This window comes from Amphibalanus amphitrite, unplaced genomic scaffold (assembly GCF_019059575.1).
Source record: "Amphibalanus amphitrite isolate SeventyFive unplaced genomic scaffold, NRLGWU_Aamphi_draft 000239F_arrow, whole genome shotgun sequence".
In the NCBI taxonomy this organism is placed as follows: Eukaryota; Metazoa; Arthropoda; class Thecostraca; order Balanomorpha; family Balanidae; genus Amphibalanus; species Amphibalanus amphitrite.
In genome coordinates this window covers 746742-774461 of record NW_024881734.1, presented here as the reverse complement: position 1 = coordinate 774461, position 27720 = coordinate 746742, and the positions used below count along the sequence as shown (strand labels likewise).

General features: G+C 52.9%; 1 protein-coding gene across 1 annotated transcript in view; it reads left to right on the top strand.

Annotated features, from left to right (window-relative positions):
* The first annotated feature begins 10828 nt into the window (after nt 1-10828).
* LOC122386080 overlaps nt 10829-27720 on the top strand; it is a 48424-nt gene continuing 31532 nt past the window's right edge. Inside the window, 2 exon segments of the mRNA XM_043374881.1 lie at nt 10829-11006; nt 15723-16429. Of these exon segments, the coding sequence (XP_043230816.1) occupies nt 15968-16429 (462 nt within the window). The 5' untranslated portion in view covers nt 10829-11006; nt 15723-15967.

Sequence of the window (27720 nt, the reverse complement as noted above, 5' to 3'; positions counted from 1 at the left end):
TAGGGTAGGATAGGGTAGGGGGTAGGGTAGGGGTAGGGTATTGGTAGGGTAGGGGTAGGGTAGGGGTAGGGGTAGGGTATGGGTAGGGTTGAGTTCAAATAGGCCCAACATACTAAACACTTGAACACCCCGCAAGTATCACCATCCCTTACAGTTCAATTAAAAACAGCTACCCAAATCTACCCAAATAATACAGCTAAAAATACAAGTCAATCACCCAAAACTAATGCACCCGTAACATAACATAAATCAAAACATACAGTTATCGCGTAAACCTGTACCTCTAGTATACATATAAAAGCACTATTATGACGAATTATCGACAAGCCTATTACACAACGGTCGATGGTATACTACCACCTTACATCAGGCAATTACCTTGTATATGTCCTGAAGCCGGATCCCACGTTCCATGGGGCGGCCATGAAGAGAGGTGCGTCATTCCAGCTCTTACACTCTAAATAACTTACAACCGTACGGAAGCCGCCTGGTAGCACCGAAATTCAATTTAGATACGGATGCTTTCGATGGGCTCATGCAGTATTCATTCCACTGATCTTGATTGGTGTCTTGGAGGAAGCCGGTCAAGGCAGCAAACGACATCACTGGCCATGGACAGGGCACGTGTGAGACGGTCAAGCGAAGCGGGACGACTTGAAAGCATCCAGAGGTTCCTTCGTTTGTAGATGCCCTTATGGCTTCCCCATTCATATTGCTGTAGGTGCGGGGGAAGGTGCACTGTAGCAAAGAAACAAAGGTTCAAAAAATGTGTTGAAGTTCTTGTCACTCATGTATGACCTAATGTGTGGCCGGCAGGATGCCGACAGCACATATCCGGCACGCTTTACGACATTGGCTTACAAAATATCGAAACTTATGGGAGGACGGTGTAACTGAAAGTTTCCTGTACCACCGTTTACTGATCTATCCTTGTCGTGAACGGCCGTGTATTAGGTGTTCCGCCTGCGCATATTCGTTGATTTGGCATGACAGTCTAAAGCGATGACTTTTTTGGGGTTTATGCATTATTACGAGCGAGCGAGCGCAGCGAGCGAAGTGAGTCTTTTCAATATAACGGAAAAATCTCAGCATGAGCGGCCCGGCCCGGCCCGGCCCGGCCTGTAACACTTTTGAGAGGCTTATATCTCAGCAACCGCTGGACCTATTGGCCTGCGGTCTTTTTTGCTGGGAAGCCCCATTCCTTCTACCCCGTAATTGACTACTTTTGATACATCTCAGTGACCGTCGTGGCACGTGCCACGTGAAAAGTCAAGGATGTTCAAGCTGTTTTGCAAAAGTAGTGACTTTGAGAGGCCCATATCTCAGCAGCCGCTTGGGCGATTGTCTTGCGGTAATTTTTGTAGGGTAGCTGCATCCCTTCTACCAAAGGTCGGATATTCTTGATCTATGTGAGGGTCAGGGACCCCCACTGCACGTGCAAAATGCAAAAAGAACAGGTGCTTAATTTGTTCCCATTTCAATAACTCGGTAATTACTGGGGCGATTTCGCTGAAACTTGGTATACAGGTAGGCACCCACCAGGCAATGCATTCCCATATGTTGCGGTTAGGGTGCTACTGCACGTGCGCACGTGCAGGGGGCGCTCCCAGATCTCGAGAACGGCTGGGCCGATTGCGCTCAAATTTGGTACACGGTTGGGGACCAGTTAGTAGAGTGCCGTGCAAAAGTCAGTTTGGACCCCTTTTGCACGTGCGCACGTGCAGAATGCCGCTTCCAGATCTCAGGAACGGCTGGGCCGATTGCGTTCAAATTTGGCACACCGCTAGCGACCGGTTAGAAGGGTGCTTTGCACAAGCCCGTTGGAAGTACCCTCTCGCCCTTCCGCACGTGCAGGGCTCACTATCTCGCTGGCTCGTTCTTCGCCCAAAAGGCGTTTTACTGGTTTGAGTAAATCCATTCAACTTTGCTTATTTTTGTCCAGAGTCTCATTACGAGCGAGCGAGCGCAGCGAGCGAAGCGAAGTCTTTTCAATATAACGGAAAAATCTCAGTATGAGCGGCCCGGCCCGGCCCGGCCCGGCCCGGCCTGTAACGCTTTTGAGAGGCTTATATCTCAGCAACCGCTGGACCGATTGGCCTGCGGTCTTTTTTTTGCTGGGTAGCCCCATCCCTTCTACCCCGTTGAGTCGACGCCCATTCCCCTAGTGTGTGATCAGTGCTGTTTGCCAACCAACCCTGCCTCCTGCCTGGCGTCTCGTGGCCGCGGCCTGGCCTGCCTGAGCAGGCCACTTTACGCCGCGTCCCTCCTGGAGCACCGATCACTATAATAATATTCTGTCCTGTCGGGTGTGATTGGCGTAAGGAATGGAGGAATGGACATAACGTGAGAGGGACGGCCGGCCGATCATCAGCCAATGTAACGTTCGAGCAGTCTGTGCAGCGCTATAGTTAATGGGACCGTATTAGAGCCGGCGATAATCACGGAACATTAGTGTCGGGGCAGACTGCGGCGGGGCAGACTGCGGCGACCCCTAGGAAGAACAACTAGGGAGAACAACATTCGACAGATGGCAGCACTAGACGAGATAATCAGGCAATACTTTAATATTAATGGGAAAGAAATAATGCCAATGTTTGCCCTCACCAAGCATGTTACCACGAAAATGGAAGAATGTAGTGTAGTACCCCTCCCCGGGCCCGCCGCGGGCTGGCAGCGGCGGCCGGAGCCGGTCCGACCTTTGGCCGGCCGGGTCAGGTAACCGGGACGGCCGCGCCGCGGCGCCGCGGCCCGCGCCCGGGCCGGCCGGGAGACGGAGTCGGGTGCCCGCCGGCGAGCCGTCGGCAAGGGCGCGGGGCACATTAGTCGAGTTGAATGTTCACTGTTCAGTCTTGAGTGCGAGTGATGTATGTGTGAATCGATATGTGAGCAGCAAAATCCAACAAGAAAACAAAATCCGTGAAAGAAAGGCGACGCTGGCAAACATCACCACCATAGTCTTCCTACGCCGAACGAGTTCCACACCAACGTGCACCTTTTGGCGGTGCGGTCCTTTGGCGTCTTTCAGCTACGCAAGAAGGAATCGGCAGACACAGACACCTGGGCGAGCGAGGAGGGGAAGTCGAGACCGTGTTTCCGCCAAAAGAGAAAACAACCAAGCTAGGTGGTAGGTAACTACACCTGCGCTATCTACATCAGCTGCCCCGCATGACACTAATGGGACCGTATTAGAGCCGGCGATAATCACGGAACATTAGTGTCGGGGCAGACTGCGGCGGGGCAGACTGCGGCGACCCCTAGGAAGAACAACTAGGAAGAACAACATTCGACAGATGGCAGCACTAGACGAGATAATCAGGCAATACTTTAATATTAATGGGAAAGAAATAATGCCAATGTTTGCCCTCACCAAGCATGTTACCACGACAATGGAAGAATGTAGTGTAGTACCCCTCCCCGGGCCCGCCGCGGGCTGGCAGCGGCGGCCGGAGCCGGTCCGACCTTTGGCCGGCCGGGTCAGGTAACCGGGACGGCCGCGCCGCGGCGCCGCGGCCCGCGCCCGGGCCGGCCGGGAGACGGAGTCGGGTGCCCGCCGGCGAGCCGTCGGCAAGGGCGCGGGGCACATTAGTCGAGTTGAATGTTCACTGTTCAGTCTTGAGTGCGAGTGATGTATGTGTGAATCGATATGTGAGCAGCAAAATCCAACAAGAAAACAAAATCCGTGAAAGAAAGGCGACGCTGGCAAACATCACCACCATAGTCTTCCTACGCCGAACGAGTTCCACACCAACGTGCATCAGCGAGAGTAAAACTAGGATCCTAACAGACCCACCCACCGCCCCACCGTCACCCCATTCCTTCCCAAGTCTCCTTCCCCTCCGCTCGGGGCGTCTTTCAGCTACGCAAGAAGGAATCGGCAGACACAGACACCTGGGCGAGCGAGGAGGGGATGTTATATGTTCGTTAACGGGCTAGCGCCGGACAGCGGCGAGACGGTCCTCCGAATAGCCGCGCCGCCGCCCGGGGCGGCCCCGCCGGCGGCGCGGCCCTCTCGGACGGGACGGGAGGGGACGGGAGACGCTTCCCCAGTGCGTGGGCGCTCGGTGCGCGCGGCGGAGGTGCGTCAGCGGCTGTCTGTGAGCGTGCAGACCAATTAGGCGGGGGGAGGGGGGCGTCAGTGTTGAAGCGGGCCGTTCAGCGGCTGTCTGTGAGTGTCAGACCAATTAGGCGAGGGGCCGTCAGGGTTGAAGCGGGCCGTTCAGCGGCTGTCTGAGCGTGCAGACCATTAGGCGGGGAGCCGTCAGCGCTCCAGCGGGCCGTTCAGCGGCTGTCTGTGAGCGTGCAGACCAATTGGGGGGGGGGGGGCGTCAGGGTTGAAGCGGGCCGTTCAGCGGCTGTCTGTGAGCGTGCAGACCAATTAGGCGAGGAGCAGTCGTGCGTGGAGCGATCAGCGCTCAGAGGGGCCGGTCGGTGCGTAGAGCGATCAGCGCTCAGAGGGGCCGGTCAGTGCGTGGAGCGATCAGCGCTCAGAGGGGCCGGTCAGTGCGTGGAGCGATCAGCGCTCAGAGGGGCCGGTCAGTGCGTGGGGCGATCAGCGCTCAGAGGGGCCAGTCAGTGCGTGGAGCGATCAGCGCTCAGAGGGGCCGGTCAGTGCGTGGAGCGATCGGCGCTCAGAGGGGCCGATCAGCGGCTACCCGAATAAGCACGGGCTGTCGGCGCATGGAGCGATCAGCGCTCAGAGGGACCGCCTGGGCCGCGATGGTGGCCTAAACGACGGACAGGTAGTCGCGTGCGCCGGTGATTTCTTACCGGTGATGGCGTATTCTAAGGCGGCGTGCTCCATCGTTGCACAGGCAGATACTGCACAGAAGGGAACTGCTTAACGCGGCACTTCGCTCTCCAATCTCCTCTCGCTGGTAGACTTCTGCGCGACGTCAAGCGCGAGACACACGCCCATGGAGACGGCGAGCTCTCGCCACGCACGACGCCCATCTGAGAGGTATTTACCGGGGATAACTGACCTGCACTGCTTAGGAGCACGTCGCGTCTCGGCCTCCGGCAGTGTGCCCCCTGGGCGAGGCGGCTACAAAGGCCAGAGAGACGGAGACAACACTTATGACACTGCAGGGTGCCGCCATATACATGGCCAGAGGGTACGTCACCGGTGCCGATGTAGATCGCAGGAACGTAGCGGCGTGCTTATCCCACGGAGGCAGACACTACAAAAAATCGAACCCGACGGACGCTCCTCTCGGCGCGCGGGAGCGCACCTCCGCCGCGCGCACCGAGCGCCCACGCACTGGGGAAGCGTCTCCCGTCCCCTCCCGTCCCGTCCGAGAGGGCCGCGCCGCCGGCGGGGCCGCCCCGGGCGGCGGCGCGGCTATTCGGAGGACCGTCTCGCCGCTGTCCGGCGCTAGCCCGTTAACGAACATTTATTTTTGTCCAGAGTCTTATTACGAGCGAGCGAGCGCAGCGAGCGAAGCGAAGTCTTTTCAATATAACGGAAAAATCTCAGTATGAGCGGCCCGGCCCGGCCCGGCCCGGCCCGGCCTGTAACGCTTTTGAGAGGCTTATATCTCAGCAACCGCTGGACCGATTGGCCTGCGGTCTTTTTTGCTGGGTAGCCCCATCCCTTCTACCCCGTAATTGACTACTTTTGATACATCTCAGTGACCGTCGTGGCACGTGCCACGTGAAAAGTCAAGGGTGTTCAAGCAGTTTTGCAAAAGTAATGATTTTGAGAGGCCCATATCTCAGCAGCGGCTTGAGCGATTGTCTTGCGGTAATTTTTATAGGGTAGCTGCATCCCTTCTACTAAAGGTCGGATACCTACTCTTGATCTATGTGAGTGACCCCCACAGCACGTGCAAAATAAAAAATAAGAGGTGCCAAATTTGTTCCCATTTCAGTAACTCGGTAATTGCTGGAGCGATTTCGCTGAAACTTGGCATACAAGTAGGCACCCACCAGGCAACGCATTCCCATGTGTTGCGGTTAGGGTGCTACTGCACGTGCGCACGTGCAGGGGGCGTTTCCAGATCTCGAAAACGGCTGGGCCGATTGCGCTCAAATTTGGTACACGGTTGGGAACCGGTTAGTAGGGTGCCGTGCAAAAGTCATTTTGGACCCCGTTTGCACGTGCGCACGTGCAGAATGCCGCTTCCAGATCTCAGGAACGGCTGGGCCGATTGCGTTCAAATTTGGCACACCGCTAGCGACCGGTTAGAAGGGTGCTTTGCACAAGTCCGTTGGAAGTACCCTCTCGCCCTTCCGCACGTGCAGGGCTCACTATCTCGCTCGCTCGTTCTTCGCCCAAAAGGCGCTTTACTGGTATTAATATATGGAGTAAACTCATTTTTATTAAACGGTAAGAATAACTGTTTAATATTCGGCAGTCTCTTGTTTCTTAGTTCATGGTTAGCTCGGCATTACAACTATGTCATCCGATTATTCTTCACTTGTTAAACCGTCCTTCAACATTCTTCACAACAATGACATATAAATGATATTTCCGGACAGCGGTCTTGCTACATTCGTGCTCTCTCGGATGGAATATCACAGCCGTCACTCGGCTCTCTCGGAGCCAGAAGACAGTGGACGGCATGTCCGCTGGACTGAATTGTGTCATAAAGCTTCAAAGAAAGGCTCGGTGCCCGGCATTTCCTGGCGAAACTGGTCACATTGCCCTGGGAGACGTCGACGTTGAACACAAAGATAGCACCGACTAAAGTGTGCTCGTAGGTACCTGAGCTGTGCGGCGGGAGACGGCGCGGCGGCTACGATGCCGAGCTACGATACCTTACCGGCGATATTACTGCTGTAGAAGCAGATCGTACCACCCGACGAGATGTCCCGATCTTTGACTCAAAACTATGCAGTATGCATACCTACCATACTTCTTCAAACAGCGAATAACAGCTCTCTGTATAGTGCATTTCGGCTATCCACACATCTGTCACATGCTCACTGCCCACCGGATCATAGCTCGAACGTGATCACTCAGAGGAAGCCAGCCACTCAGCTCCGCCCACCCGGACCTCGTTATCATGTGGAGCGATAATTGTCTGAACAGTTAGCTATGTCTACCGCCGTCAGCTGCCGGTCGAGTCGCCACCGGCTCTGCTCGAGTCACAGCCCGTCTGAACACCGGTGTCCAAACGAACTGCACTTCCGGACGGGCGGTGCGGTAGCTCTCCAACTTCCTCACACCCGCCGCCGTCTCCTGCTCCCTTTTTATTAACCGGTGACGCTGGTTTTTACACGCCCGGTTACCGCTTACTCACCCACGCAACGGACGCGGTTTGTCATCGCCCGGGGGCTGAGAAACCAGCCCGGCTGGTGGTCCGGTCAGCTGTGCCGACGGGTCCGGTCGGCGGCCCATCTGCCCGGCGACCACAGAGCGCCGCGATCGGGCCTGCTGCGCCGCTGATCGCCAAGTGCGTGTCACTGCTCACCGCTCAGCGTCGACATGCGCCACTGCTCGGCGCCGCTGGAAACGGGCACGGCGTGGCTGCTCACGCGAATCGACGCATTGACACACTCGCTCGTTAATTGTACCGGTGCTTGGGAGGTCAGTGTGGGTGCCGCACAGCGCTCAGGGACGCTCATAACTTACAGACACAGTTTTGTTGCTGAACCTAGCTGTAGGTATGTCATTTTCCCCGGACAGCAAGCATTACGCGGAAAATACCTATCAGTGAGTTATTCCCTGTCCAATCTCTGAAACTGCCGTTTTGCCAGTCAGCGACCACTATAGGCTCTGTGGGTCGCCGGTATGTGATTGTCACCGTTAGATGAACGTGCGACTCCCAGCTGTCTGGCAGCTGTTTGCCCCCCGGCACACCGGGCGGTTCTCTGTATTCGGTGGCCGAGCTGGGTCGCGGTGCCGGCCGGGTCAGCTCGCTCACAGACCGGCGCACAGACCGGTGTTTATGTGTGGCGTATTACCAGAGCTACGCATACCTACCATAATTCAGAACTTATTCCGCTCTATGGTGACTAATTGCTGGTCACACAGTGTACTGATAGGTTTATTTGTTGGCGTGGCACCGCGTGTTGCAGAACGCCAGCGTACTTACCCGTGTCACCGAGGTACGGATAGGTACGCCTGTGTATTGGTGTGACACCAAGGCACTTTACGCCAGTGTATTGGTGTGACGCCGTGGCACACTACATCAATGTATTGGCGTTTTTTTTTTCTCGATAGCTCCCTGTGTCGGCACCCCGTTTGCGGCGCGCCCGGTTGGCGGCTCGTGTCACGGTCGGCCGCGTGGAACGGCGACTCCATCGGCGGTGGCTTTAGCGGGCCGCTGCACTGCTGCGCCGTGCCGCGGACGGAGTGTGCCGCAGACAATCAGCCGCGGCCCTGGGCCTCCCGTGAGCTTATCACTCCGTCCCGGTCAGCGCTGTGCGCATGGACACAGGCAATCGTGAATTAAGGGCTGTTTATGTTTAAATGTTTTTCTTCAATTAGTTTAAAAAAATAATTAAATTAGTATGATATTATTAGGTCTAATCCCCGGGTATGCTAAAATGCCGCTTAAAAATTCCTTTTCCAACGAAACTCTGCTTAAGACTTCTCAGTGATGATTCATGGTGGCACATTCCTAATTCCAATTGTTCTGAAGGCTCAGTAAAAGCACGGCTGGGTATCTCATGTTACCTACTATCAGCCTATTCAACCGTCACTAACAAACTTGTCACTGCTATCCTGGTTCTGTCCTCGGCAGCCCGGCTCGCTAATGTGCTCTCCTCTATCCCCCTACAATCTCTCTTAGCTCTTCAGCTACAAGGCAACGGTCCCGTGCGCCGTGATATGGGGATTCGAGCCCGCCGCCGAGGGGCTGGAGATGGGTGTTTCATTCGTCCCATATCCCTCACGGCACGTCCGTTGGTATGGGGACGGGGTGCGGCACTTTGGACACGAGTTTTGAGAGTAGGTGACACACAGCGGTATTTTAGATACTTGTCTGGTGCTATCGTGGCATCGCCAGGTCCCTCGACCGCCACGGTCTTGTCCCTGGTACTGTGCGGCCTATGTAAGCCACAGGCATTGGATACATCTCTTTCTCTTCTCTATATGCATACACGTTTATGTATCAAGCTTACATCGAAGTGCTAGCATGTGGATGTGCTGCTTATACATTGTCATGCCGCGCCGCCCTAGCTATACTTTCTATGCTTCTAACTATCGATATTTAACTATAACTTCTAGGTTAACTATACTTTCTAAATACATTTTTATAATGATTTTGTGAGCCAGTAACGCCATCATACCGCGCACTTCGATTTCGATCTGCATCTGATTTCGCACGCAATCCACGCGCCCCGTGACCCTGCTGCACAGCGGCGGTGCGTGCTGACATTGACCGTTTGTCATTCGTGTCGGACCGTCACCCGTCACCGCTGACGGACCGTCATCCACCGTCGAGCCGTCATCGGCCAGCTGCCGGCCGCGCTCGTCGGCATGGGCCGTTAGTCGGAGGAATCTACCGGTCACCAGACGGTCGGATGGCTCGTGCTGAACGGAGCCGAACACAGATGTCTTACCCAACGTGAAACATCGAATACCGACTGATAAAGTCAGTGAACTGAATATCAACCAAGCAGTGGAATCCACGGTTAATGTAGATTGGACATGCTGTCTGGTGGGATTTCTATAGCTCGTATGCTGCAGCAGAGATGGAAATAAGCTCGGCTATGGCCTATGATAGCATTCCTAGTGTTAGCAAATGCATACCGTGACATTGGTTTACTTGAGTTGTGACACCGTTTTAATCGGTACAAAGCTTTGTGACAGTTTCACCATTTTGTCTTGTTTCATTTAAATGGAATGATTAAAATGTTAATTAAGTGGCATTATGCATCGCACTGTATTCAATGAAACGATTATCCAATCCATCATAAAGTCTCAGATTAGCGTAGTAGGTATCGGTTTCCTTCAAAAGACTTCTCATTTCTTGATTTATTGATTCAACACAACTAGGCAATTAACTGTTGGTGTAAGGTATGCGCGTATTGCAATACCATGTGCGCACATGTGCGCAGCTGGACGACAGACTACCCTGCACTTATCACCCTGCCCGATCGCTCCCCATTATTCCTTGTTCCCGGTTGCGTGCCGACAGCCGTCTGACCCTGCTGCCTGTCACTCTGCACCGGCAATTCGACCGGGTTTCCTGCCAAATGAACGACAGGCCTTTCCTGGTCCCTGTTTGAGCGGTGGGCTCCGCCGTTTTTGGCCGATTTGCTGGCCTTGTGAACTGCCTTCCGCTCCACTGATTTTGTCAGATTGGTCATTCCATACTGGTTTTCTGGTCAGGTATATATCATCGTTCGGTTGGATGGCTGCTTGTTCTCCGACTAACTGAGATTGATCGGTCAACTCTGACCGACCCCTGCCCACCGTCCCTCTACAGACTGTCCTCTCCGTCGACTGACCGGACCGATCGACGGCATTGCTCCTGACAGACCAACTGTTCCACTCTCCCTTTTTCAACCAACCGTCCCCTTGACCTACCGACTGTCCCCTCCTCCGGTAAACTGTGCCCGACGACTAACTAACCGGCTGTTCGTGCCTCAAACCATCTCCCCCTGCCGACAGACCGACCGTCCCTCTCAACTGACCGACTGTCCCTCATCTGCTCCCGGCTGCGGACCGACTCGACTGCCCCTCCCCTGCCCGACTGTCCCCGACGCCCGCTCGTCCTCAGTGTCGTGTGTCAGTCAGCTGTGATCCGACCACCCCGGCCCGCCGGCACCGGTGGCTGACGGCCGGTCCCAGCCGCGACTGGACGATGGCCGCGGCGAGGCGGCCGGCGACGGCGGTGAGGCGGTCAGTGCGGCCGCGGCGCTCGCGGGCCTTGGCGCTCGCCCGGAACACACACGGTGGTGTGGGGAGTCTCGCTCGGAACACAGGGTGTGCGGGGTGTGGTGTTCGGAGAGGGACGCTCGGTGGCCGCTGGACAGCACTGAGCCGGACGGACTGGACACGCCACGGAGACGGAACGGTCGCCAGGCTGAGGATCGGGAGCGGTGGATACAGACAGGTGGGCAAATGAACCCGTAATGAGACGGATATATCACATTCCATATCTTTTGATAATCACAGTGGATTGAGGATATAACACCGGAATGTTGTTTCCCGTTAATTTCTTCTGTTGCCAAAAAGTATCTCGTTAAAATAGTCGTCTCAGCACCTTTGACTAGCAAATAGACGAAAATGCTCCGATAGAACAGGGAAAAATGTAGAATTGATAGTTAATTAATTGCCACCATATTTCGTAAACCGTAGTGGACCAGGCTGACAGACGAGTGGACAGTTACAGTCGGTGTAACATGACCGTTCTGACCCCTGACCATACACTCGTGGCGTGCTCGGGGCCCATTTGTTTGCTCGTGCGGAGCTGCAACAGTTTGTTTTGACGGCACAGCCACGTTCGTGTTTTGTTGCGATGCTCAGCGCTGGGCATTTCATTTGTCTGCGTAGCCGTAAGACGCCGTAATGTTTACGGCTTTATTATCTGTTACATTGTTCTGTCCGTGAAGGGAGCTTAAAGATGTTGTTATGCGTGAGGATGATCCCTAGTGAGCTGAGAGCAAGTGCGGCTTATTGGAATGAGACCGTTAATTGTTTGATTGAACTACGGAAAAGAAAGAATGGCACCATTATCTTACGATTGTAGCCCCGTGTGCCTACTTGCAGTAAGTGAATGTGTAAAAAATATTACGTTATACGTTATAGGTATGTGAAGTCATTGAGCGCTTTAATGGAGAATGGTCATCTTGTATAAAAAACAAGCTTTTCCCTTATGATGTGTACCTTTACATCAGCTATTTATACGCGGCAAATTACAAGGTTTTTGATCTCGGTTAAGATGATTTTCTTGGTTCTAACTTAGGTTCCTAGTCCTACCATTACCGACCTTGTTCACTTGTCTGCAGTGGTTTGAATTTTCTTGCAAAGCGAACGGGAGCCGCTAGCAAACTCTGTTTCTGTCACTGCACAACATTTTGGCATGAGATAGAAGGAGATTTGATTGAATCCATACTCCATTGTCTTTCTACTGAGCTATTCGTTTACAACACAAAAGTTCGATAATATTGTGTCTTGTTCCAGACCGAAACGGATATTATCCTATGCCACCTACCCTGTTCAGTAACCTTGGTGAACAAACGACAAGATTATATAAAACCGTCACGGTTGGTAGACTGGTAATGTATGGGACAAGTACGGGTAGGCAACCAGAACTTGTTTTAACTTTGCTCGTGTGGTGCTTTATATAGATAAATGTATCAGTTTTCTGTTACATTTTACCTTTGAATTAAGATTCATCATGGTAGCATGTGTTGTAGTTTGCATTTACATTGATATTGGAGTTTTACTCGTGAACGTCTATGTATATAGTCGACTATTTAGTATATTGTTTGCTATAGGTGAACAAATAACAAATGTTGAACTGGGCAGGTACCCGGCGCATATCTCCAGATGGCAATGGTATACATCCTCTGTTCGCTGCTGGGTATTTCATGAAAGCACGGGTTGCCAAACTACCATGACCGTCGGCTGTTGTTCGATCGCTCGGTCTCACTGGCCTGTAATATCTCACTCTCTGCATGTCTTTATCAGTAGGGAGTTAGCGACATTAGCTAACGTCGTGAATACTATCGAACTGGGCGCTCGGTCAACCGTGAAACCTGCTTGAAATGCGCTTGTGTTCGACAATTTATGTTCATTTTTTGTCACTTTATATCCCTACAATGCCAATCAAAATCTACGAGCCTCAATTTGACATAAAACGAGCCTCTTAGCCCAGTATCCTTCACACGTCACAAGGCAAACCCATTCCATTCCCATGGCACCTCATAACAGTTCCAGCTCACCCAAATCCACCCCGCGTTCTCACCGCGTACCTGCACACCGCTCCGGCCCGGCCCATGACCACCTGTCGGTCCGGCCCGGCCGGCCGCAGCCGTCGGCTTGTGACCACTGACCGAGATCAAGGCGACTCACGGTCACTGCCAGCCGGCCGGCATTGCGTGCTCGCCTGCTTAAACCGGTGGCGGTCGGCGCGCATGGGTTACCGCACAGGCCACCACACACGGCCGTGAATATCGGCGTTTAGCGCAGCTAGGAGCTTTTTCCAATCGTATACGAGCGAAAAATTTTGTGGTACCATGACTTCTCTGTTTGGCCCTCTAGGGGCAATGAACTGTCGCGGAGGCGCGGAAGGAGAGACGACTGAGCGGGCCGAGACTTGTATTCCAACTGTGGTTCAGGTTCTGATTCGCCAGTGCCTGTGCGTTATATGCAGGGTGGTTGCACAATGAAGGACCGGTCCGCCGACCCGCCGGGTCGGTGGACGGTGCCGACACGTGGGGAAAGTGACGGCTATTTCTATGTAACAAAGCTTGAACGTGTACTCTCTTTATCATGATATGGAAGAAGGGAATCGGTCCCACATTATCTTCCCTCCCCCAGGGAAGCGTAGGGAACCGAAGCGATCATAACAAAGAGAGGAAACGTTTAGCTGACGGAGAAAGAAATTTCCATATGAGCGTATCACAAAATGGTATGAACAGATAAGTAAGTTTCGTGACAATTACACCTACTACCGGGCGATCCCTCCGCACTCTTGGCGGGGACCGTCCCTGGGCATCTCCATGGCCCTCGGCATCTCTGGCCGAATATCAATACAATATAATTTCAGTGAATTGACCACGATTAACGTATTTGAATGTTCATACCGACTTCAGAATATGCTCTTTTTATGCTTATTAGTGTCAAAGTGACACTGCAAAATGCAGGCAAAAATTAAGCGCATTTGCAATTTCTCCGTAAATTTTGGGGTGAGCAACCACAATGAAGCACAACAAACGACAGAACACTGACGAAAACGGATAATGAAACAGTACGGTTTTTGAAACACATCGAAGTTAAAACAAATTTCACAGCACAATTTCACTGTCACTTTTTGACGAAAATACAGCAAAAGTTCATAATGGGTGAATTTTCTTGATTTCGGTGCCAAGTTGTCTTGAATTTAGCGTTGATATTTTTTTTTTCTTCTCTTCTCTCCTCCGATCTTGAGTCCTTCAGCGAGGTGGTGTCCATCACTCGATGATGCTGAGGAGGACGGCGCGGGCTGATGAGCCGTGCGCTGTCGGCGGGCTCCGTAGTAGTCCAGGGTAGCTGATGACCTTGCCGCAGGGCAGATAGTCTTGCTGGGCAGAGCTACTCACTGGAGACGGTGCTGCTGGACGATGACGAGTCCAGGATGGTCAGCTCCCTAGTCGATGACGTGACGTAGGGGCGATACACCGTCACGGAGCACGGACTAACCAGTCTGCGATGTCAGTGCAGATGTAGAGGCTGGGGTCCGTGTTGAGGGGCACAAGTCCCCTCGACCGCCGCTGCCACCATTGTCGCGGAGGCGCGGAAGGAGAGACGACTGAGCGGGCCGAGACTTGTATTCCAACTGTGGTTCAGGTTCTGATTCGCCAGTGCCTGTGCGTTATATGCAGGGTGGTTGCACAATGAAGGACCGGTCCGCCGACCCGCCGGGTCGGTGGACGGTGCCGACACGTGGGGAAAGTGACGGCTATTTCTATGTAACAAAGCTTGAACGTGTACTCTCTTTATCATGATATGGAAGAAGGGAATCGGTCCCACAGAACCAGCGCGCGGCCGCTGCGCAGCCAAGACGTCCGTCGCGGTCACGTGACTTAGGCTGGGGGACGCGCGCCCGCGATAACGTTGTGTCCCATTTCTGCCTGGTCTGTCTGGCGACACACGCGTTGGCGCTCCGCTCTTACAACCAACTGGCGTTACAAGGTACGCATATATCTTTCGCACACAGTTGCCGTTCGGCTTCCCGGTTTTTATATGTGCTCGATTTGGTGGTGATCAATTTAGAGCGGTGTGCTGTGCATGTGTTGTTGTGTTATACTGATGAGTGGTGTTTCCGGGCAATGCTCATCATGCGAGCTAGGGCCGGGCTAGCGTCCCCATCACGCCAGCTTTGGGTGAGACAGTGTTTTCGAGGCTGCAAGTGGTTCCTGTCGGCAATCTTGGGGATGATATGTCGCCTCTAGGCTTCGTAATGTATGCCTTGGTCCTCCATACCGGGTAGAGGTGCAAGGTTTCCTTAATACGTGCCGGCTGGCCGGTAATTTTACATTACGCCAATAGCGATATGGTAGTGGTTCTTCCTGCCGGCAGCTTGCCGGTCATGTGCATGGGTTATATTTGGATACAAGTAATACTTCTTGTTGTAAATTGTCCTACAAACAGCATAAACGAGATATTTGTTCATCACGCTGGTAATATGCCGGCATTGGTGGTTGAACTGTGGTGTTGTGCCGGTGATCCTTGTGCTGGCCGTGGTGTGGAACGGTGCCGGTTGTGGCTTTTGGAGGTAAGTTAGCATCTCTAATACCGGGCTCCGGCTGCGTTTGTGCACTGGGAGGCGAGCAGCAGCGTGGACTTTGTCTCGGCCGATCCGGCCGGCCCAGACCTCATCGGGCTGTCACCTCACCCAAAGACGCTGTTTTCGTGAGAATATAGCCCCGAATCACTTTCGCACCGTCTTTGCTAGCGCGTAGGAGCATTGGAAAAATATCGTACCGGGCCGCCCGGCATTGCGACACGCCCGTGGGGATGTAGTGTTGGACGGCAGTGGAGATTGAGTATGTCCCTGTGTTCAGAATGCTAAGTTTGACCCTGTGTTTGTGTCCAGAATCTTACTGAGTCCCTCTGTGTCCAGGTCTGAGCCATGGGCTCTGCACGGCGCCCGTCCGGCCTCAGGGCCGATCTTCTCCGCCCCATCTCCCGGGTCTGAGGCCCCGCAGCGACGGGAGGCTCCCGGGACGCTGGGAAGACTGCAGCTGCTCCCCGCGCGTGGTCGTGAGAAGCGGCGAAGGACATCGGATAATTGCAGACGCCTGACGAGACCGGCAGAGGACCTGGCGTGGCCGTGAACCCGTGTGATAGACGCGTGAGCTCGAACGCATGGCTGTACTCACGGAACTGACGGCGCCGGGCCAGGGAAGCTCCACCCCGGCGAGCCGCGCGGCCGCCGGCGCCGTGCCGCGACCCGGGGGTCAAATGGTGACCTCCTCTGACCCGGAGAGTGACACCAGTGACCCGGCCACGGACCAGAGCAGTGACAGTCTGGCGCGCTCGGCGGCCGCCGGGCCGGGTCAGCGGGCGACGGCCGCCGCACCGGCCACCCAGGCGCTCAACTCGCGGGTCAGGCTGCCGATGAGCGTGCGACTCTCCGCGGCGCCCGGGTCGTCACACGACTCCACACACGAGTCCGGGCAGGAGTCGGGTCAGGACTCTGCGCAGGAGTCGACACACGACTCGGCGCAGGAGTCCGCAGAAGAGTCCGGTCAGACTTCGGCCCACAATTCCAGCCAGGATTCCACCCATGGATCGCCGACGGCGTCCGACAGCGACAGCAAAGGAACGGTTAGTTCTGCGAATGGGCTGCACCTGCCCTTGCAGCCTGTGGCCGCCCGACCGTCGCCGCCCGCGCGGGAAACCTGTTGTGATGACACTAGTCAGCGATCAGGAGCTTCATGATGTCGCAGTCCCGCCATGCTTTGGTACGGACCGTTGCTGGGGCAAGGCCAGTGGTCAATCCGGGAGATCACTTAGAGAGGCTCTTTGGCCCCTTATCCCCTATTTGCTATATGGGTAGATAAACCGACATAAATAGGTACCAAAAATAATTTTGTAAATATCAGCACCATACGGGATCCTAATCTCTCCTCTATCATCTTCAAGAACCTTTCAATCTAACTGGGGAAGCAATGACCAGCAATGGCCAGCCGATGCAGAATGGGAACCTGACATTAGATTAGTGTCCGTAACTGGGCGGGTGGAGTGGGGGGGGGGGGGCAGAGGGGAGGGCTATGACGGTATACCACCGCGCGGGCGGCTGTTCAGTGTGGGACCCTGGCCTACCGGGCTGGGGCGGGGCCGGGGCGGGGCGGGGCGGGGTCGGGGACGGAGGCCGTCCGCTGGGCGTGGCCGGAGGAAGCCGGGCCACCAGCTCGTCAGGGGGCTTTGTCTGCCCACCGGGAGGGATCGAGGCGGCACCTTTCAGGTGGAAGGCCGGGCTCGGCGATGGTGTTAAACGCCTCGCTGCCCTAACACGAAAATGGGTGCGTAGTCGAGTATGGGTGGTATGATTGCGTATAAGATGACAGATATGCGGAAGACTTAAGTTCTGGTGTCACTATACACTTTAAAAATGGGAGGTTTATGAGATAGGTATCGGACTCGCGATGCATATATCATCCATTAGTGGTGGTGATGGAATATAATCAGCTTGCTATAAGAAGTTCAAGGGAAATTACTGATGCCGACTCTTTGTGCAGGATACCCCCCCCCCCCCGCCCTTCGGCCAAAGCGGCTGGCCATCCGTGATCCGAGGAAGCATTCACTTGCCTGTACTTTACCCAAAAGCCACTATTATTTACTGCGTTCTGCGTAGCATTCCAGTGATACCGTACGCTGATAAAAGTGTTCAACGGTTCAAACCTTTTGTGTTTCACATTCGTACACACTACACACAATGCGTAACTTCATCGCAAGCTCTTATCTCAAAACGTGTGCCCGAGCGTTGCGACACAGCTGTTTGCGATAACAAAACCAGACATGCAAATTGTGATCGGAGGTATCTCGAAAGGACACCGAGCTTGCACGCCATCTGAATTTCTGCTTCGTGACGAAAACTCTCTATCTAAAGTATACGACACCGGTAACTTAACTATAAGTGCTTTAATAATTTCATTGAGATGCACGTTGATCGACAATGAAGGTCATATCGTGCGTGCAGCCTGGACTTAGCTTTTTATCTCATTCCACGAGCATATAATTCCGATGGTTATTCCACATCAATCATTTTGGATGATGGGTCGCACAACTTTTGTTTCCATCCCTTTCCCTATTCACTGAAAGTGTGGAAATAATGATACGCACATAGGCTGTTTGACCAGAAAACGAATCGAACCGAACCCCTATTTGATGTGGACGAGTTTGGGTTCAGATGCCAGATCAAGGCAATGAAAACATTACCCCACCTCCAACATTACTATTTTGAATCTAATCCACCATTTCTCTTGGCTTACTTATGTTTATGAAGGCACACAGCAAGATACCCTCTAGACAACAGACAATAGACATGTATCATTAATGCGTCCCGTCAATTTAGGCTCGGCTTAATTTTGGCAGCCGTCAGTCCGTTCCACCGGACGGCAGTTCTGACGTGTCCGTGACATCTCTGGCCCTGACGTGACCCTGTCGTAGATACGTGACCCTGGCGCCCCCTGCGTGACCCTGCGTGACGTCACGACTCACGGGGCAGGAGGGGGCGGGGCAGCCGGTTTCGTGACCGGACGTAGTCAGTTCCGACCACCTCCGTCTACTAACTCCACTGCCCGCTTCCTGGGGGAACATGACAGGCACATCCGTGGGTAGTTTACCACCTTCCTGGGAATGTTTTGAAACTGACGGCACGAGTGTTGCATGTCACACTTTGCCAGCTGGATCTCACACACACACCAGCAGGTCCAGCACCTGAGGATTTTCACATGCATTTATTACATTCACGGCTGGTAGCACACCCAATCCACCCACCCACCACGGCGTGTGACAACAGGTAGCCGTCTCCTCGTCCATCGTCCCGGTCGTCACATTTACCTATCCGTCTGTATCCCGCGGCTCACTGCGACGACACGCATCACGCGCTCGGCCGTGCCTCCAGGGCCGTCGGTCAGGATGAGAACGGGGATGGCCCAGTTCATGCTCGGCCACTCCCACGGCGGAGAGGCGCCGCGGCGTCCGCCACCGCTCTGCGTTCCTCCTGAGCGCGCGTCGGCCGCTCCCGGCTCGACGGCGCGTGGCGGCCGAGGGCCCGACGGCGGGTCCGACGGCCGAGGGCAGACAGTTGCCGCCCTCGACCGCCCGCCGCCGGCCGCGCCGCCCCCGCCCCCGCCCGAAATCCGACGTGTTAGTGAGACTGTGATCGGCTTGGTGTGGCCATGTGAGCGCCCTGACAACTGCTGGAGAGGCAACTCGGCCATGAGGCGCAAGGTAAACGGGACCCACGGATGGTTTGATTCAGATTGTGGGGTAGGGAGACTGAGTGGTCGACTCTGTGGTGTGACTGGTGATGACCATTAGCGCCTCTGTCGTCAAAGGTAATTTTGGATTTAAACCTCACTGACTGATTTAATGATGTCGCCCTATACTACCTTTTGTCCATGTGTTTACCGTTTACCTACTTGGTGAAGACATGCGTGCAGTTTTTTTTTTAATCCATTTCCCAATTTGAGAGTCGCCGAACACCTATAGCATGTTTGCTTGTGTTTGGCTCGGGTACAGAAGCCATGCAGTTTCATTTTCCTCATTGGCAGTTAAGTGAATTAAAAAAGTGGCCCTCCCTGGGGCCATAGTTATCAAAAAGCCGAGAATGTTTCATGCATCTAGCTGCTCATTACACGATCAAACTTAGTTGTGTAACTGTAGCCTGTAGGTAAATGACTTTCTTTAACGTATACATTAAATTTATGAACATCTACAGGGTGAGCCATAAAGATTTACCCATCGATAAATTCACTTTATTTCCAAACCGGTTGGCGTAGGTATGCCATCTTTTGCATATATGTCGCAAATTTGTCTCCAATCCTGACAGTGTAGCTCATTTTGTATATGCTCGTCCACTTTCTCTGCTACGCTCCTGAAATGCGAGGTCGTCTTAACGCACATCCGCCGCTCCTGAAATTCAGGAATCACCACTGGGTGTTGGCTGCTGAACACTCTTTGGTCTTAAGAATGCTGGGCACAATTTACCCCCGACTTCAGCCCCACGGGCTTCGCAAACTGAAATATCCTGAAAACCCGACTCTACCGAGTCCCTGAAACACCGCAAATGACATACGGCGCAGCATTGTTATAGCATGGGTGATCGAGGAAAATAAGTGAAAAGACGGTGCGGCGACCGCGTGCCATAGTGCTCTCGCGTCTCGGGCGCGTAACATAAGAAGAATGCAAGCATACAGAAAACAGACTACATTTATTAGTTAGGAGATGACGTTGTTATATGTATGTAAAAGATGACATAGCTATGTCAGCGCGCCTTGAAACAAAGTTAAATTTTCGATGGGTAAATCTTTATGGCTCACCCTGTACCTACTTCTAACGGCAATTTGCGAATTGTGCTCATGGCAAAGGGGCACATTATTCTTTGCCAAAAATAAACTCAAATAATGCAATGTTCCTTCCGTATCTCCGCCTTTAGCTGCCACGCATCATGCGGCACCGTGTCATTGTATCACTGTGTCACCGTGTCAGTGTCACTGTGTCACTGTGTCAGCGACCATCCTTCCGGAGCCGTGCGTCTCTGCGTCTCGGAAAAGTGACTGGTCAGTATCTGTGCACCGTGCGTATCATGACCGGCGCTTCCGAGCGCAATGACAGTTCAGAGCTTCCTGAGAGGTCAAGTCGACCGCCTGGTCTTATAAAACACCACCCTGAGGAACATTATATAAAATACTTCTCACAAAAGTATTTGGATCACTAAAATGCTATTTTGTTCCCAGTTCTCACACAGTTGCCCGTTTCTCACGGCACTTTCCAAGGTCCCACACGAGTCTCTCTCACGGCCTCTCACCGGGATGGTTCTCAAGTTACCTCTCTCAGATTTCCCGACGCGTGCCCCCTCTCTCCCTCGTCCCATCTCTCTCTCGGTCATTGGAGACGGGTCGAGTCCGGTGACTCCGCGTCGTCCGCCGGATATTCGCTCCGTCACCGCCGGATCAGCTCATGACCAGACGGCATTGCGTTCGGGGCACTCACGGCCAGGCGAGCACTCGGGAAGGGACACTCACGGCTTAGTCCGCACTCGAGGGAGAACCCTGGCGAGCACTCGGGAGAGGGGCTCTCAAGGCGCGGTCGGCTTTCGAAGGATAGGCACTCGATATACCGCTCGATTGGCTCTCGGGAACTGTCATTTGATTAACTCATTCGGAACACTTGCGACTTTACCAGCAACTGGTAACACTCATAGCGGCTAGCCAGCACTCGGTAGTCGGTACACTCACTCAGTATAGGCATAGGAACTCGCGGTCCGGCCCACCGCGCAGGCCAAGGGCACGTCTGATGGCCGGTTGCATATACGATGGCTCGGGGAAAAACAGCGCGTCGCCTGCCGGGTCGCCTCGGAGCGGTAAAAACGCCAGCCGGCAGGATATGTCAATGTGCTGCATGTCACGATCGCGGTATGCCTGGCTGGGTCGTAAATGGGAGCCGAGTGGCAGTGATGGCCGAGTGGTGCGGATTTCAATGGTGGACGCTGAATGGAATGCATTTTGCATAACTAAGAGAAACATTTGAAATGGATTGGGCATTTGTGCTTCTGAGCACGGAAGCACTGTCTGCAATTAAAAAGCAACCGTACTTTTCTCGATGAGATGGAATCCCGCGTATGCGATATTTTTGGGCTTCAGTTTGCAACAATTGAATTCAACCTGAAGGCTTACTGGTCAGCATAACGGCTTACAGCTGTAACTCTTCCAAAGCATCCCGCAGCGACCTATTTGTTGTCCGCTGACACATGATAAACAGAGTAAACCAGAGCAGCGTGCTGTGGGTCGAGGCTGGCCGCCACTTGGTCACACTCGGCTGACTGACTCGCGGGCCGTGTAGGTACTCGGGCACGGGGAGCCACGGTCAGAGCCCAGCTGCCGTGAGGTCACGCCTGGCCGACCGGCCGGGCGAGGGCCTCGCGTGGCGACTACAAGCCACGCCCTTCACATAGAGCAATTTTCCACCCCGTCAAACACCAATGCCACAGTGCGACACAATTAGCTGTGTGTGATAACATCTAAAAGCTTGATCGTTATCCATCTTCGGATGAATCTCGAACTTCATTCTTTTTCATGGGAAATAAGAAGGGTGGTTCTAAAAAGCAAATTCCTCAAGGATTTTGTGTGGTATTCGACCGATATGCCGTGACTGGGAGTAGCTGTACTATTCTTCAGTCGTATGTTCTCCTCTTCCAAACCGTCATTGCGTGTCCTTTTCTCATTTCTTTTTTTGGGGCAAGGCAAGGCTATCCGCGAGGAAAGAGTATGCATAGACGGCAAATTTGCACGAATCAATTTATCGCACGCTTTCCTTTCGCCTTTATGGCACCTTTACATTCACTTTTTGCCATATTAGCGGAAAGCCTGCACCCGGGAATAGGATTTGGGCGATACTTCTGTCATGACGTGCTTTAGCTCATGGCCATATGCACCCGATCAGCACACTTCACGACAGCGAACGAGTTGAATGGTATGTCCTTACTTCTAAAAAGATCGTGCCATTTGTCTCTGGGGAAAGGCGCTCGTGTGCAGTTCTTGTTGATGAAATATGAAACGGACCCAAATCTGTCGTGACGTGAGACTTGTTTTTTGGTCATATTTTGGCATTCGCGAATACACAGAAAATGTTTTTCCTTGAATGGCTGACTCTATGCATAATTTTGAGTGCGATTCTTGTTTATGCTACAATGTTTTCCTCCACAGATATTCGTGATATGCACGATTGGCTTGCACGTTCACTTCAAGAAATGCATGTTTGTCTCAATTTCGGGGCCGTTTCTGGGCTCGGTCTTCCTTTCGCCAACCGCATCACCCCATTAAAGTGCCGCACTTTCCGCGTGACCCTTCACCGTGCATCTGATAAGTCACCGCCTTAATTCGACATCGGTTCAATTTGTGCTTTCACGTCATTCCCCAGCCGTCTACCAATGCAGACTGGGCCGTGCAGGATAGCGGGCTCGGGGGCTTACCGTCCCCTCACCTAACCGCAGCACACTCAGAGGCGGCGGTGGCGACTCAACAATCGCCAAGGCCAGTCTGGCCTCTGCACCCGGCCGTACTTTCTCCCCCGGCGAGCGGCGACCGGCAAAAATCCGCCGCGCCGCCCCCCCCCCTCCTCCTACTTTCGTGACCTTCCCGGTCCCGCTGGCCCCGCTCCGGGCAGTGGCCAGGTCCTGCTGCGGTCACTGGCCGCCGTCCGGCTGCTGCCCGAATTCCGGCCAGTCGCGCTCGCCGTGAGAAAATCGGTAAATCGCAGCTCGGTCGTCGGCGACTATTGCCGCTGTGTCGCCGTGTCGCCGCTGCTGTGGTATCTCTGATCGTGCACTCACTGTCGCCGCCGCTGCATTGTCGCAACTGCAGTGACGACTCGCTGCTCCGTCGCCGCTGCAGCGAGGAGTTTGACCATGAAGAGACAAAGATGCAGCGGGGCGGACACCGGGCGAGGGGCGTCACCAATCTGTTCGCTCCTCGTCTGCGCCGCGCCGGCAAAGTCTGAGCCTGTGGCGAGGAATGCGAGACGTGCGAGAGAGATGACAGCCTGTCCTTGACCGCGTGACTCCGTGGAATCAATTAAAGACGCTGCATTTGATTGAGCCTCGGCCGTGCTTTACGGACCATTGTTGATTGGTGCCTTGTAAGCTGTTGTGAATGGTTAGACGGTGGATGTCGACGGGAAATTGTGGACGCTAGATGGAAGGCTGCTGTGGAGTGTGAAGACCCGCTTCGATCCGAGACCACGTGACACATTGACCCGACACTACGCAAGGCCACACGACACAACGACGGACACAACACGAATCACGATAGCGACTATACTATGGCGGTTGCCGGTTTTCTTTTCCTTTTCCGCACTCGATTCCTTCTGAAACAATGACATGCTTAAACAATAAACTTTCTATACTAGAAGGGGCGCTCGGCTTTCTACTCGCAAATCAGGCTGGTATAGTTATGGGTAAGGACGTAGCGCACTTTTCAGGCCCTTTGCTTGAATTGCAGTGGTGATTTCATTGGGTTCGAAAGCCGTCCAATCAGCGTTTACGCCAATTACTAAGCAGATCATCTTCCCGGAATTTCGGAGAGTATAGAATGCGACCATAAATCAATGCGCTTGCAATTCAGACAAGCATGTCAGAAAGAAAGAAATATTTTTCACGAACCCTTTACTTTCAGCCAATGAACCGTCTCAGTCCAAGCCTTGAACTTCGAAGACAGACTTCAGCTGTCCTTGGCAACAAATTATAAGCGGCGACCTTGCTAACGAACATGCTGTCCATTCGATACAAAACCAATCACAAAATCAGATATTCGAACTGTCTAGCTAAGCGGCAGTCCCTGTTTAATCCGACAGGTAGTTAGTGCTACTGAGACTTACCGGCAGTGGAATACGGCTTTGATAAGTCAATGGATGGAACATTTTTTTTCCTAGAATTGCTTTGTCGGCTTGTATTAGCGGTATATTGACGTCAATTACAAAGTGTTTCCATCCGTATGCAGACATTGTTTTTTTTTATAAAAAAACAGCAATGCCATTTCGATTTGAAGTGTTCGAAATTAATAAGCATACCTACATTATGACCTGCCCTCGAACAAAAACTATCCTCTGCCGCCGTCTTATGTGGTCAATCCTCGCGGTTCCGGTCGTATGATGCCCCATCCGGCGGGTGCGGCGGTACAATGGGGACACTTGCTGGGGCTTCAACAACCACAGTGGCCCGACTCACAGTGATGCAAATGAGGTTCACGAGTGGCCATAAATACCAAAAAGTCAAGTTTACCAAACCGAGTAAAACGCGATATGGCTAACCAAAGATTTGTTTGGTGCATCTGAAATCACATAGCTTTCATGTTTTTGTCAAAACCGGCCTCGTGTATGATTGTCAGAAGTCGTGACATTTTCAATGTCGTAAAATGACTGTCGGATACTTGCAACTTCAAACGCCGCTAGCGTGCGCTCATTTAATAGAAACTTCAAAAATTATGCATGGCAATGATCCCTAAAGCCTGCTGCTTCTCATGCTGGGTCACAAAAAGCCGTATCTCTTTTGGTTTGGCGGTGATCTAATCATCTGTCATCATGTTTCAATAACAATTTTTTAGTGAAAAATATTTCCTTTCGTTTCACCTACAGCAGCTAACACAGTGTTTGCCTGTTAGTGCACCATACCATAGCATTCCCTAATCATTTCTGAGCCACACCGTGAAAGAATTAAGGCGCTAGCTGCAGGGCAGACCAGCGTTATTGAAGTTTTTGTCCGGCGCGGTCGGGTGCCGCGGTCGGGGTGGATTGCTTTCACCGCGGATTGCAATTTCGACAGACGTTTGACTTTGACCTGCTATAAGTAGGTCAAATATTGACCTTAAGTCAAAAGTAATATGCTCACTCGCGAGATCTTGTCAAGGGCAACCCGTTGGTTTTTGTTGCGAGACGATAGGACACTTCGTTTAGGAATAGGAGAGGGATGCACCGGCGAACCCCCGCTGTGGCCGCCCGCCCGCGGCGCGGCCGCCCGCCCACCGCGGCACCCGGCCGCAACGGACGAAAACTTTAGAAGCGCCGGTCAGCCCTGTGCTAGCGCCTTAATTTTTTCACAGTGCGGCTCAGAAATGATTAGGGAATGCTGTGGTATGGCGCACCAACGCACAGTGTGGCCGAACACCAGTTTAGCGCGAATTTAATCCCAGCGCTCCTCGGATCCACTGAAAATGGTTCTCTGGTTCCAAAACTGACACTTACCCCTCGCCGGACTTATTGGTTTTCAAAATACGCGCCGGCCGAAGGGGGGGGGGGGTTGGTACGACCCCCGTCGCTGTTTCGCCCCTGATGGAGCTAGAGCCCCGCGGAAAAAACGAGCGTGTGCGCCGTTACGAGACGCAGCGACTGGTACCCGATTTTAAGGTCTTAGGCCAACCTGTGACCTCTGAGGTCAGGTCAAGTGACCCAGGCGCGGATTCATTTTTTATTAATAACTTCGCGAAAAAATGCCGCAGAGCCGCAATTTTGGTATCATCATGTTCGCCTCACTCAGGCGCGTCGAATGGTATACTTTTTGTTCGGCTGAAGTTAACTTCAGGTGTTGACCGTGGGTCAAGGTCAGGTCAGAGTCCTCCAGATCACGAAGTTGGTTGAAGGAGGTCATGTTGCATATCATTCGATTCAGCAAGTCTTCCTGAGTCCATTGGTGGCTTTCTCGACTCGCTAGCTCAATTTAATCGGGAGTTATTGACGAAAAACTCTTATTACCCTAGTGACGTCATAAATGACGTCACGTAAGACCAACAATGCATAGGTGAAGCATCGGACCTTGCAAGGAGTGCATGAAATCACGATTTCGTGTGCTTGAGATAGTTTATTAGGCTGGAGCCTGTCCGGCCGCGCCGCCCCCGACCTTGGTCAGGTCACATAGGGCGGCCGACTAGACATGTTCAAAGCTGAGTTGACGGCAAATAGGCAAAAACTGGCAGCTGAAACTTGCTCGCTTATGTTCAGAAAGGTGCGGAGAGTTCAGCCATGCCCTATTCGTCATATCCATTTTTATCCATTTTGACATTTTTCAACTTCTTTATTAAATACTATCGTGAGAACGATACACATGCAGGGCTCTTGTTCTAACTCATTAAACTCAAAAACCATTCATTGAAAAGCTACCATGATAGCAGAAACAGCTTCATCATGAATTGTGCTATCCGGTGATATGCTATTTTCTCATATATCTTCTCGAAACTTCCGTAAAATTTACGTTGAAAACTGGACATATTTATCAGTACCATAGCCCGATTTTAGGAACCGGAGCGTGGGTCTACTTTCGGCAGGGATATAAGTCCTCAAATGGTAAAGTGGCTTAAAAATAAGGTTCTATCAGATAACTTCAGACAATTTCCTACCCATTGATAGGTATAAATAACAGTTTATCGAAAGTCGGGTTTTTGATTAAATTCGCGCTAATCTGGTATTCGGCAAGACCGTGCAACGGGCACACAATGTGTAAACTGCTGTAGGTGAAACGAAAGCAAATATTTTTTAGTAAAAAACTGCGATTGCAACATGATGACAAATAGTTGACAACATGATCAACGCCAAACCAAAAAAGATACGGCTTTTTGTGACCCTGCATTAGAAGCAGCAGACTTTGGGGATCATTGCCATGTATAATTTTTGCCATTTGTACGAAATGAATGCACGCTAGCGGCCTTTGAACTTGCGAGTATCTGACAGTCATTTTACGACATAGAAAATGTCACGACTTCTGACAATCATACACGAGCCCGGTTTTGACAAAAATATGAAAATCATGTTTTTTCAGACACCCCAAACCTTTGCCTGACTGGCCATAATAAGATTTATTCGATTAGGTGAACTTGAAATTTGGGCCTTTTCGGTATTTATGGCCACTCGTGGACCCCATTTGCATCACTGTGCGACTGGCGCGAGCCGCCTCCTCCCCCCCCCCCGTTCCTTTCTCGGAACTTTCAGCAGGTCCTCATTTACCCTGTCCTCCAGGACCACAACCCGGGCTATCCCCCTTACACTGGGATCACCACACCCCGTCCCCTTCCCTATTGCCTCCGTGACTCCACCACATCCCTAGGTAGCCCCTTACCTGTCCCCTTCCTGGAACCACCGCACTAGCCGGGTTTGACCCTTCCCGTCCTCCTGCGGACCCATCACATCCCTGTTCCTTCCCCGCGCCACACCCCAGGTTAGCCCTTCCCTGTCCCCTTACCGGGACCAGCACACCCTCCGGAGCCCGGGAAGGAAGGTCATGCCAGCCGGGGGCGGTAGCGACTATCCACTGGACAAATGGTGACCCTGGCCGGACAGTCCCCTCCCGACACCGCGCCGGTAACTCGCCCAGTAGGTACAGACATCAGCGAGCAACATTGTTCAGC